The 13982-nt window shown below is 47.5% G+C and overlaps 1 protein-coding gene across 1 annotated transcript in view; it reads left to right on the forward strand.

Annotated features, from left to right (window-relative positions):
- The first annotated feature begins 198 nt into the window (after positions 1 to 198).
- Positions 199 to 13982, forward strand: part of xgb (x globin) — a 55646-nt gene continuing 41862 nt past the window's right edge. Inside the window, exons 1-2 of the mRNA XM_048618198.1 lie at positions 199 to 667; positions 3618 to 3750. Of these exons, the coding sequence (XP_048474155.1) occupies positions 450 to 667; positions 3618 to 3750 (351 nt within the window). The 5' untranslated portion in view covers positions 199 to 449. The remainder of the gene's footprint in view (positions 668 to 3617; positions 3751 to 13982) is intronic.

The following is a 13982-nucleotide window of genomic DNA, read 5'->3' on the forward strand; positions in this document are numbered from 1 at the left end:
CTCACTTTCTCCCCCACCCTCTCTCACTCTGTCTCTCCATCCCTCACGCTCTTCTATCTCTTTCTCTCTCTCCCTCCTCAGTCTCTCCCCCTCCCCTCCCCCGAGAAGCCCCTCCCCCTCCCGTGGTACTGATGCTGACACGTTTTGCCTCAGTCTCTGAAGGGAACTGTGTGAGTCTCAGTCTCCCCGAGAGCAGGAGGCAGTGGGTTCGATCCCGGGGACTGGAGTATTTTAGACGAAGAGGGTTTCAAGGAGGGGACTGGGAATTATTGATTAGCCCGGATTCCAGAATGAAAACACTTTGAGAGTGTTGCAGTCCAGGAGAGATGCTGGAGATTTAATGATAAGTGAATCTTTTTATTGCATGGTTCGGTTGGAAATTTAATTTCAGGATTTTGTTGTGTGTTTTGTTTATTTTGTGTGCGGGGAGTGGGAGCAGTGGGGTTATTATGGGCTGTGCTCTGTCCGGGACTGGGCACGATCCCGGGAAAGCTGGTGTCGATGTGAGCGGTGCAGCACCTCGCTCCGAGGCGGGGGGGTCAGAGCTGGTAGCCTCGGACTCACACCCCCCTCTGCCCCTGTCCGAGCAGCAAAAAGACCTCATCCAGCAATCCTGGAAAGTCCTGCATCAAGATATCGCCAGGGTCGGCATCATCATGTTCATCAGGTAACCTCTTCCAGATCACACCAGGAGCAGAACTAGGCCATTCTGCCCATCGCGTTCGGTCATGGCTGATATGTTTCTCAACCCCGTCCTCCTGCCTTCTCCCTGTAACCTTTGGCTAATCAAGAACCTATCTATCTCTGTCTTAAATACACTTAATGGTCTCCACAGCTATAGAGTCAGACAGCACGGAAACAGACCCTTTGCCCCCAACTCGTCCACCAGGTTTACTAAACTGAACCAGTCCCATTTGCCAGCATTTGGCCCATATCCCTCTAAACCCTTCCTATTCATGTACCCATCCAGATGCCTTTTAAATGTCATAATTGTCCCAGCCTCCACCCTTCCTCTGGGATGGCACGGTGGCTCAGCGGTTAGCCCTGCTGCCTCACAGCACCAGGAACCCGGGTTCAATTCCACCCTCCGGGGACTGTCTGTGTGGAGTTTGCACGTACTCCCTGTGTCTGCGTGGGTTTGCTTTGGTTTCTTCCCACAGTCCAAAGACCTGCAGGTTAGGGTAGATTGGCCATGCTGTAGTGTGCAGGTTACAGTGGCTTAGCCAATGGAAGTGTGGGAATTGGTGGGATGGCCTTCAGAGGGTCACTATGGGCTGCATATGCACCACTCTCTGTGTGAAAATGTTGCCCCTCAGGTCCCTTTCAAATCTTACCCTTCTCACCTTAAACCTATGCCCCTCTAGTTTTGGACACTCCTACCCTTAGCAAAAGCTATTCACCCTATCCATGCCCCTCCTGATTTTATAAACCTCTTTAAGGTCACCCCCTCAGCCTCCGACTCACCAGGGAAAATAGCCCCAGCCTATTCATCCTCTTCCTTATAGCTCAAACCCTCTGGTCCCAGTGACATCCTAGTAAATCTTTTCTGTATCGTCTCCAATTTAATAACATCGTTTCTATTAGCAGGGAGACCAGAACTGTACACAGTACTCCAAAACTTCTCTGCAGCAATGAGTTCCACAGATTCACCACCCTCTGGCTGAAGAAATGCCTCCTCATCTCAGTTTAAGAGGGTCATCCTTTCACTCTCAGGCTGTTCCCTTGGGTTCTAGTCTTTCCTTCTAGTAGAAACATCTTCTCCACATCCACTCTATCCTAATCTGTAAGCTTCAATCAGATCCCCTCGTCATCCTTCTAAACTCCATCCAATACAGACCCAGAGTCCTCAACCACTCCTCGTATGAGCCCTTCATCCCCGGGATCATTCCTGTAAACAATCCCTCACCCCTTTTTCCTTGTCCCTTTGCGCCATCTCTCATCCTTCCCCAAAAAAATTCTATCCAAAACTTCTCTATATTGAAGCAAAATTCATCTTGTTCAACCAACCGCTCAGTGCAGGAGGAGGCCATTGAGCCCTTCCATTGGTGCCTGTGCTAGCCCTTTGGCAGACCCCTCCTGTTCGCCCTTGGGGGGGCTTGCGTTACCGCAGATGCTGAAAATCTGAGAACTTTCTGAAATAATCAAAACAGCAAAGGTTGGAAATTATCTGCAGGGAAAGGGTTAATCTATCAGGATGGTGACCTTTTGTTGGTACTGCCTTCTCTGGCTATTTGGTAAACCGTTTCCCCAGGTTACAGCAACGAGTGCTAGAATCCATAATTCCCTGCTGTCCTTTTTTGTCTCGTTTTGAGGAGTAACCTCTCCAGGCAGTTTACAGCACACTTCAGGAGAAATGGGACTTGAACTGAGGTCTCCTGGCTCGGACACTGTGCCACAAGAGACCTTCCTCTTCATATTTGATTATAACGTTTATGTTTTCAGCTTTCATAGCTGTTAATTGCTTATTATGAGAATAGGGACTGTTGTCATAGAGTCATATAGCACGGAAACAGATCCTTCGGTCCAGCTCGTCCATGCCGACCAGATATCCTAAATTAATCTCGTCCCATTTGCCAGCATTTGGCCCATATCCCTCTAAACCCTTCCTATTCGTGTACCCATCCAGATGCCTTTTAAATGTTGTAATTGTACCAGCCTCCACCACTTCCTCTGGCAGTTGGTTCCATACACATAGCACTGAAAAAGTTGCCCCTTAGGTCCCTTTCAAACCTTACCCCTCTCACCTTAAATTTACACCCTCTACTTAAATCTATGCCCTCTAGTTTTGGTCTCCCCTATCCTTGGGAAAAAACCTTGGCTATTCACCCTATCCATGCCCCTCATGATGTTATAAACCTCTATAAGGTCACTCCTGGCCTCCGAAGCTCCAAGGAAAATAGCCCCAGTCTATTCAGCCTCTCCCTGTAGCTCAAACCCTCCAACCCTGGCAACATCCTTATAAATCTTTTCTGAACCCTTTCAAGATTCACAACATTTTTCCTGTAGCACCATTTAATTCTGAGTGCGGAACTGGATGGTTGGGGGTTGGACAGAAATCATGAGGTGCTCAGGGCAGATTAGACTATGCCTCTGGAAATATCACAGTGTATCTGCTCCGTTGCTAATTGCTAGTGACTGGGACAAGACAACAGAAGGCTGGGAGGGCAAATCAATCTCAATCTTCAACATCTTCTGAGCTTGAGTGGATGTCGAGATATGTTTTCTCTTGTTGGGAAGGGGAAGCTGAACAACAGGATCCAGGAATATAAAACAGTCACAAATAAATCGATTCGGGAATCCAGGAGAAACCTTCCCCCCCCACCCCAGAGATTGGGGAGAATGTAACAATGACTCCCACAGGGAGGGCTTGATCTGTATCATGTTGATGTGGGTGGGGATGAGAGTAGGTAAGATGGATAAACCCATGAGGGACAGAGAGAGATAGAAGGAGGTGGAGATAGGGTGAGATGACAGGGGGCTGGGCGAGGAGCAGACACCCCCGAACGGCCTGTTTCTATACATCCAATGTTTCTGGTTTCAGATTTGCTTCATTTGAATGAGTGAGTAATTAGATTGCTTTTCCTTCCCCTGGTAATATTTGTGGATTGTTTCTTTAGGGGGGAAATTGAGTTTAAAAGAAGTGGACCAGATGCCAAGCCAATTAGTAAGAAATATTCGCTTACTGATGATCCACAGCAAGCTCGGTGTGAATCCGGAGTCACAGCAGTGACTACTCTCGGGATGAGAATGGTTAGGAGTTTGTTTTTGGAGCTGCATGGATACAATGGGCCAAAGGGCCTTTCTCTGTGCTGTAGATCTCTATAATGCAATGACCCTTTCACTGTCAACAGCTCCTAACTTGCAGAAATTAAAACTCAGTTGTAGGAAGTTCCACTTGCAGTGTGTTCCCAGGGAATCACACAACATACAGGGGGTCGGTGGGGAATGGGTAACATGTCAGTATTTACAGGGGGTCCCTGGGGAATTGGGGGGCGGGAGTGTCAGTATTTACAGGGGGTCCCCGGGGAGAGAGGGGGGAGTGTGTCAGTATTTACAGGGGGTCCCCGGGGAGAGGGGGGAATCTGTCAATATTTACAGGGGATCCCCGGGGCGAGGAGGGAGTGTGTTGTTATGACGGAGGGTCTTCAGGATTGGGGGTGGGGGTGGTGTGTGAGTATTTCCAGGGGCTACTCCTTGGGGTATGGTTTATTCCTTACAGGAGGTCCCCTGGAGACCAGGGTGTGGAGGGTTTGGGGTAGGGAAAGTACCTGTATTATTTACTCAGTGTTCCTGGGCGAGTGTTAGTAATTACAGGGAGTTGCTGGAAACATCTGTGGAAGCTGGAAAGGTGACAATATTTACAGCAGATCGCTGTAATTATTCAGATGAAACACAGGAGTACGACTGAATTTGGCGATGGGATCCCAGAAAGTCGGCTAATATTTGTAAGCATGTTCCAGGAGAAGTGTCAGTGCTTGTGCGAATTACTCAGAAATGTATTAGCCTTTTCAGATAATTCTGCAGAGTGCCTCTTCTGTTTTGGGCTTGTTTCTGAGTCCAATCTGATCTCTACCTTATCAGAATTTTCTTTTATGTATTTCTGTTTGTGTACGTGTCTGTGTGTGTGTGTGAGTGTGTGTGTGTGTGTGAGTGTGTGTGTGTGTGTGAGTGTGTGAGTGTGAGTGTGAGTGTGTGAGTGTGTGTGTGTGTCTGAGTGTGTGTGAGTGTGAGTGTGTGAGTGTGTGTCTGAGTGTCTGTGTGTGAGTGTGTGTGAGTGTGAGTGTCTGAGTGTGTGTGTGTGAGTGTGTGTGTGTGTGTGTGAGTGTGTGTGTGTGTGTCTGGTTCTGTGCATGCGTGTTTTTCTGATAACCTTTGATTTATGTTCAAATTATGAACAATTTACTAATTGGTACAAAATAATGTTTCAATTAATGGCAATTAATTATACAGCAAAGATCCTGTGAAGTGTTCAGGAAAGGTGAGCATTTGTAAAGAGAGACAGAAAAGATTGTCCCTTCCTGTCTGTTTATCATTTCTTTTACGCAGAGGGTGGTTCGTGTGTGGAATGAACCTTCAGAGGAAGTTGTGGATGTGGGTACAGTCACAACGTTTAAAAGACATTTGGATAAGTACATGAATAGGAAAGGTTTGGAGGGATATGGGCCAGGAGCGGGCAGGTAGTACTAGTTAGTTTGGGAACATGGTTGGCATGGACTGGTTGAGCCAAAAAGTCTGTTTCCATGCAGTATCACTCTATGACTCTCTCTTCCACAACTTCCATTCATTTTGACTGACTGGATCTGAGAATTTGGTTGTACGTACAACAGAGTCCAACCTGACACTCTCTGGTCATCGTCAATACCCAGAGTAGAAGTTGAGCCCAGAAAAACAGAATTTTTCTCTTCCCAATCCAAGTTATATCTTCCACAAGAAGGTGGAGCCAAGTCTAAAGGCTCTGACTATTATCAAGCACGTCTGCTTTCATTTTGAGTTAATAATGGACAGGCTGAGATAGAGAGAGTGGGGCTGGGGGTGGGAGTAATTTCCATCTTCACAGAAATGTTGAATCGTAACAAAGAAGATAGAGGCAGGAGTTGGCCTGTGACCCTTCGAGCCTGCTGTCCCATCCATTATGGTCACACCTGACAATCGAGCTCAATACCCTAACCCTGACCATCCTCCCATATCCCTTTAGCCACAAGAGCTATATCTACCAGAGATAACACAGTGTAGAGCTGGAGGAACACAGCAGACCAGGCAGCATCAGAGGAATAGGAAAGCTGACGTTTCGGGTCGGGACCTACTTCCTTCTTGGAAACACATAAATGTTTTGGCCTCAGCCACTTTCTGTGGCAGTGAATTCCACAGGCTCCTCACGCTCTGGGGGAAGACATTTCCTCTATCTCAGTCCTAAAATGTTTACCCCTTATCCTTAAACAATGACCTCCCCCCACCATCGGGAACGTCCTTCCTGCAACTAACCTGCCTCGTCCTGTTAGAATTTTACAGCTTTCTATGAGATCCCCCCTCAATCTTCTAAACTCCAGTGAATACAATCCTAACTGACTCAAACTTTCCCGATGACAGTCCTGATGCCCCAGGAATCAATTTGGTAAGCCTTCACTACAGCCCCCTCTATAGTAAGAACATCCTTCTGCAGACAAGGAGACCAAAACCGCACGCAATATTCCAGGTGAGGCCCCTAAAAATGTCCTGTATAAGTGCAGATCGATTCCTGCTCCTGTACTCGAAACCTCTCACGAGAAAGGCCAACATACCATTTTCCTTCTTCACCACCTGCTGCACCTTCAGCGACAGGTGCACAAGGACACCCAGGTCTTGTTGAACATTCCTCTCTGTCAAGTAATAATCTCCAAGGAATAATCTGCCTTCCTGTTTTTTTTTTGCTGCCCAAGTGCACAGCCCTGTTAAGAGCAGGTGAGTAACCCTCGCCTTGGATCTACGAAGAAGGTTTGAGAATTACTTTCCGAGCGGGTGAAGTGAGGAGCGGATGAGGTCGGCTGAGGAGCGAGCGAGAATCTGCTGGGGAATGGTCACACGACCCCATCAATCAATTTGATCCTTTGCAGGCCAACGGCAACACCCTGCCCAGGGGGAGTGAGGGAGGTGGTAGCGCCAGGCCCTCCAATTGGCTGAGCCTGTGCTTGACCCATCTATGGGTCAGTGAGTGAGCTGAGCCAGCAATGCCACTCTGAAATGAGCGGACGCACTGCCCACTTTATGTGCCTACTTTGTGAGGTTTCCTTTCCTCACGGGGCCTGGCAGAATCTCCTGGTCCAGGCTGAAGGGTAGAGAGTGCGGGAGCAGTCCTCCTTCGTCATTGGTGGTTTGACAGCCCCCATGTAAGGTGGCACCTCGCAAACTGTTGCTGGAGGCTGGTGTGGGAAGTATTCCTCGCATGGGCTTTCACCCTCACCCTCGGCTTCTTTGAGGGAAGGACTTGCATTCACGTAGCACCTCTCACTACCTCAGAGCGATTTTCAACTGACAAATGGCTCCTGGGAAGCCAGGTGTTGTTGCCAATTTGGAAAGGAAAGGGGGCTCAATTTATGCACAGTCAGATCCCACCAACAGCAACCTGCAAACAGACAGCGCAGTGTGGAGCTGGAGGAACACAGCAGGCCAGGCAGCATCAGAGGAGCAGGAAAGCTGACGCTTCGGCTCAGGAAATGAAGAAGGGTCCCGACCCAAAACGTCAGCTTTCCTGCTTCTCTGATGCTGCCTGGCCCTCTATGTTCCTCCAGCTCCACACAGTGATATCTGTGACTCCAGCATCGGCAGTTCTTACTGTCTCTGCAAACAGACAATCTGCTTTGAGCAATAAGGCCGGGTTCTTTCTACAAAGCTGCAAACGTGATTCTCAGGGTTAAAGAGATCGAGGGGTGTGGGGAGTAAATGGAAACAAGGTACTGAGTTGGATGATCAGCCATGATCATATTGAATGGTACAGCAGGCTCAAAGGACCAAATGGCCTACTCTTTCCCCCTATGTTTCTATTGGCCAGGACAGTAGGGAGATCTTCCCTGCTCTTTCCAGAGTTAATACAGTGCAAAAGGGGACCATTCGGCCCATCATACCTGTACTGGCTCCATCACCTAGCCCAGTTGTGACCCAGTGCCAATCTGCTGCCTTTCCCCCACATACCCACATACCCCATTCCCACCCAAATAACCATCTGATATCCCCTTGGATGACTCAGTTCAACCTGCCTCTCCCACATTTCTGGACAGTGCATTCCAGACCCTATTCTATCCCTATTTCAATTCGCCTTCAGTTTGGAGATGGTAAGTTTATTGTTAGGTGTTGGGGTAGGTTTTAAAAAGTGACAAATCTATATAATAAATAAAACTGCCCATTCCTTCCTCTCCCTCAATAAAAATGAAAAAAAAAATTCCTTGCAAAGATGCTACAGACATTGCAGCAAAGACACAACATTCAGAAATTGCTGGAAAAGCTCGACAGGTCTGACAGCTCCTGTGGAGAGAAATCAGAGTTAATGTTTCAGGACGAGTGACTATTCCTCAGAACACAGGGCTGGGGAATGAGGGATTGAGAAATGTCAGTTCAGCCATGAATGGTAGAGTGGACTTGAGGGGCAGAATGGCCTAGTCCTTTTCCTATTTCTGATGGTCTCATGGACACCAACAGCATAGGTTCAATTCCTGCATCTCCTTCCCATCCTCTCCCCTCTCCTGAGGCGTGGAGACCCTCAGGTTAAACCCCCACCAGTCGCACCGCTCTAATGAGAGAACAGCCGCACGGTCTGGTCAGACTATGGCGTCTCCATCTTTATCATTTCAGAATCACCAGGCACCTATCTACAAATCCCATAAATACAGGGAGGTCTGATTGCTCTTTCCACATTCTCCCTGTTCCCTGGGTATTGTTTTATCCAATGTCACTGTCCATGAATGAGTGTGTCTGATGCATGTTTAAATCATTCACGGCCTGTGGTAGCCCTGTGTCGGTGGTGAGTGGGGGGTGGGGGGTTAACTTGGCCTGTTCATCTCGATTGTGATATTTAGCTCCAGTGTCTCTCTCTCTCATGCACACTCTCATTCTCACACACACACACACTCTCACTCTCACACACACACACACACACTCTCACTCTCACACATACACACACTCTCACTCTCACACATACACACACTCTCACTCTCACACACACACTCACACTCTCACACACACTCAGACTCACACACACACTCACACTCACACACACTCAGACTCTCACACACTCACACTCTCACACACACACTCTCACACACACTCAGACTCTCACACACTCACACACCCACTCTCACACACACACACTCTCACACACTCTCACACACACTCTCTCACACACACTCACACTCTCACACACACACACCTCATGCACACACACACACACAAACTCATGCACACTCTCTCACGCGCACACACATTCTTAACACACACACACTCTCACACACACACATGCACACAAATACACACACACAGACACACACTCTCACACACACACATTCTTAACACACACATGCACAGACACACACACACATAGGCACACACACACAGACACATACACACAGGCACACACACAGACAGACAGACAGACACACACACACACACACACAGACACACACACACACGCACAGGCACACAGACACACACAGACACACACTACACAGGCACACACAAACAGACAGAGACAGAAACAAGGATAGACAGGCACACATATACACATGGACAGACACACAGACACACAGAGAGACAGACAAACAGACACACACACAAGGACAGACAGACAGACACACACACACGGACAGACAGAACACACACAAACACACACACAAGGACAGACAGACAGACAGAGAGAGAGAGAGAGACACACACACACACAGACAGACAGACACAGACACACACAAAGACGCAGGCATAGACACAATTAAGCAGCTGCATGTGTCATTTCTTTTGCAACACGTGAGAACTTCTATTTATTTCTCAAACTGCAGGCAGGAGGATGCAGTGCAATTCTCAGGAGCTGACATTGCAAATTGACAGCTGACTCACTGCCTCAATCTGGGGAAGTTAATCCTCTCTTTGTTATGTGCATTTGCAACCCAGTAAAAGCTTGCTAACTGGCTCCCCCAGTGGAAGTGGAAAGGAAGTGAACGTTGTGGCCTGAATACCTTGTCCTTTGTATTCCAGAAACCACCAGGTTCTCTGCAAACACTCGCAAATTATTTCCCCCATATTTGTGGGTGACAAAGGATGGCCAGATGCTGATGCTGCCCACGTGTGTTCTTATCCAGTATAATCCCCCTGTTCCATTCAACACATTTAAAGGGTGTCAAGTGAGTCACGAAAAGTCAGTTTTGCTTCAGCACAGGATCAGTTCCAGCAATTAAACTGCCAATACAGGGGGAAAGCTCTTGCATTTAGATAGCAGCCTGCAAGACCTCAGAGCATTGCAAACAGTCAATGGAGCACGCCTGGTAACGTTGGAAGAAAGAAGCTAAAGGGGAGAAAGTGGGAACAGGGCCCTGAGATGGATGATCAGCCATGATCATATTGAATGGGGGAAGCAGGTTTGAGATACAGAGTGGCCTACTCCTGCTCCTATATTCTATGTTTCTATGAGAGATGAATATTGGTCAAGGCATCATGGATAACTGCCTTGCTCTTCCTCAGAACAGTAGGCACACAATCCTTGAATCCCACCTGCAATAAAAGATGAGCTTAACGTCTGATTGGATTGGATTAATTGATTGATTTTATTGTCATGTGTACTGAAATACAGTGAAAAGCTTTGTTTACGAGCGGTATAGACAGATCACAGCAAGCAATGGATGTACAGATCAAAAAGACTTAGATGCATACAGGTTACTTTGCAGGTTACATTATTTGAGGCTAGAATCCATTCAACAGTCTGATAACAACCAGAAAGAAGCTGTTCCTGAACCTGCTTGCGTGTGTGTTCAGGCTTCTGTATCTTCTGCCTGATGGAAGAGGTTGTAGGAGATCATTACCGGGGTGTCATGGGTCTTTGTAGCAGAACATGTATCATAGAACCATGCACTTTGGAAGCAGGCCATTCAGCCTATCATGTTTGCAACAGCCCTCCAAAGATCATCCCACCCAGACCCACCCCATCATTGTAACCCTGCATTTCCCATGGCTAATCCACCTAGATTGCACATCTCTGGACACTATGGGGCAATTTAGCATGTTCAATCCACCCTAATCTGCACATCTTTGGACTGTGGGAGGAAACGGGAGCACCCAGAGGAAACCCACGTAGACACAGGGAGAATGTGCAAACTCCACACAGACAATCGCCCGAGGGTGGAATCGAACCCGGGTCCCTGGCGCAGTGAGGGAGCAGTGCTAACCACTGAGCCAACCAGTAATAAAAATGAAGCACCGCACACATCAGCTTAGAGTCTGCACACAAGACACTGATACAAGGGTTTGAACTGACAAAGCTGCTGACTCAGAACGCAGAGCGTAACCCACTGAACGATAGCTGATTCTAAAAGCACCCAAATGATTCTCAGCGAAGGGAACCCAACCTCATGGAGTAGGGTTAAACTGTACACTGTAAGCAACTTGGCTATTTAGTTTGAGTTATAAAGAAAGGCTGGATAGGCTGGGTCTTTCTTCCTCAGGAGCATTGGAGGCTGAGGGGTGACCTTATAGAAATTCATAAAACCATGAGGGGCATGAAGAGGGTGAATGGTCAAGATCTTTTCCCCAGGGTAGGGGAGTCCAAAACTAGAGGGGCATAGGCTTAAGCTGCGAGGGGAAAGATTTAAAAGGGACCTAAGGGGTAACTTTTTCACACAGAGGGTGGTGCGTGTATGGAATGAGCTGCCAGAGGAAGTGGTGGAGGCTGGTACAATTACAACATTTAAAAGGCATCTGGATGGGTCTATGAATAGGAAGGGTTTAGAGGGATATGAGCCAAATGCTGGCAAATGGGGTGAGATTAATTTAGGATATCTGGTTGGCGTGGATGAGATGGACCATGCTGTTTGACTCTATTCATCTGCCTGTGCTTTCAGCGTCTAAGGAGTTAAATTTAATTTCCAAACAGTTAATATCCGGTGAATTTGTGCCCGATAGGGAAAATACTCCGCCAAGTGTGGTGAAAATTTGTACAGGCGAGGGAAGTTTGATATTGAGTTGCTGATTTCAATCATCACAGCAGGAGTAGCCTTCAGCATCAGCCTTATCTATGGCTCACTTGTCTCTGATTAAAATGTGTTTTGTCAGCGAGGGTTAAATGTGCAGACAGCAGGTGATGGCAGAATCTGCCTCAATTCCCTCACTGTGATTAAACAACATTGTGTACAGTCATGGCCAAATTCTAAATCGCTATGGGGAGGAGTAATTATCCTTTATCCAGAGAATCACACAGTCCAGGGAAGGCCCTTTGGCCCATTGAGTCTGTACTACAGCTCCCTACACCAGTCCCACTTTCCCACACTAGGCCCGTAGGCTTGAATGTTTTGACATATCAAGGGGCTCGTCCAAGTACTTTTTAAAGGTTGTCGGTGCATTCCAGACCCCCACCGCCCTCTGGGTGAGAAAACCTTTCCTCAAATCCCCTCTAAATCCCCTGCCTTTCACTTTAAAATGATGCCCCCACCTTGTTATTGATTCTTCAACGAAGGGGGAACAGCTGTATTCTATCCACGCCCCTCAGAATCCTACACACCTCTATCAGGTTCCCTCTCTGCCCTAAAGAGACCAACCTGAGCATATCCAGCCTCTCTCCATCGCTGAAATGCTCCATCCCCAGGGCAACATCCTGGTGAATCTCCTCTGCACCCCCTCCTGTGTGATCATATCCTTCCTATAGAACTGCACACAGTGCTTCAGCTGTGGCCCAATCAAAGTCTTATACAGCTGCAACATAATCTCCCTGCTCTTAGAATCGAGACCACGACTGATAAAGGTAAGTGTCATGTTCACTAAACTGTTAAACCACACTGACACCTTCCAGGGCTCCGTGAACAAGTTCCCCCAAGATCCCTCTGTTCCTCCAAGATTCCTATTGGCATGCTTGTGCTTTTGTTATCTTTAGACCTGGGCCATTCTGTTGTTCTGAGAATCAAACAGTTCCAAACATCCTGTCTCCTATTGTACACATCCCCTCATTGCTGGTCAGCGTGGAGCCCTGTTTAAGATTCTCACCCTTGTTTTCCAATCCCTTCCCGACCTTGCCCTGATAACCTCATCCCGTTTCACAATGCTCTGGGAGCTCTGTGCCTTATCAGTTCCTCTCCATTGTCATCACCACTTTTAATCCCTGCACTGTTGTATTTTTAATTCATTCACAAGATGAGGGGCTTCGTTGACCAGGTAGCATTTATTGCCCATCCCTAATTGCCAGTGGGCAGTTAAGAGTCAACCACATTGCTGTGGGTCTGGAGTCACGTGTAGGCCAGACCAGGTAAGGATGGCAGTTTCCTTCCTTAAAGGGGATTAGTGAACCAGATGGGTTTTTCCCCGACAATCAACAATGGAATTCCAAGTCATCATTAGATTGTTAATTCCAGATATTTATTGAATTCAATTTCCACCATCTGCCGCGGCAGGATTCGAACCTGGGTCCCCAGAACATTGTCTTGGTCACTGAATCAACAGCCCAGTGATAATACCACTAGGCCATTACCTCCACACTGTTGGTTCCCCTAGGTAACTCTCTCTGTCTCTCTTCCCTCCTTTAAGACTCTGTGTCAACACTTTCTCTGGAACCAAGCTTTCAGTTCCAACAGCCTCTTCCATCTTTCATGTTCAGTTCTGTTCGATTACCGCTCCTGTCGGTGCCTGGGGTATGTTACAATGGTAAAGGCACTACTGAAATGCAGGTGTTGATCTTCAAGATCAATGCAGGCTTTGCTGTAAAGTGTGAGAGAAGATGTCACTGTAAATGTTCTTTGTTCGTCTATAACAGACCCCGGAGAAGTGTGAAGGCGAGAGCAGAGCAGACGACTGGAGTGTCATTAGTTTGAAAAATCACATTAGAGCAAAACAGAAGGCAGCATAATTCTCTCTTCACAACAATTGCTAATGATGCTTTTCTCTCTCTTTGTGAATCTACTAAGCCCAGAGGAACAGCAGGGTATTTAGATCATTACTGCTTGTGAGAGAGGCTCGGGATCAGGTTGATGAGCTGTGGTACACACAAGAGGCCCTGATGACTTTTGTTTCTAAGAAGGAATGAATAATTGAACATAGATAACAAGGTGTAGAGCTGGATGAACACAGCAGGCCAAGCAGCATCAGAGGAGCAGGAAGGCTGACGTTACAGGCCTAGACCCTTCTACAGAAATGGGGGAGGGGAAGGGGGTTCTGAAATAAACAGGGAGAGAGGGGGAGGCGGATAGAAGATGGATAGAGAAGAAGATAGGTGGAGAGGAAACAGACCGGTCAAAGAGGTGGGGATGGAGCCAATAAAGGTGAGTGTA

This window comes from Rhincodon typus, chromosome 39 (assembly GCF_021869965.1).
Source record: "Rhincodon typus isolate 14 chromosome 39, sRhiTyp1.1, whole genome shotgun sequence".
In the NCBI taxonomy this organism is placed as follows: domain Eukaryota; kingdom Metazoa; phylum Chordata; class Chondrichthyes; order Orectolobiformes; family Rhincodontidae; genus Rhincodon; species Rhincodon typus.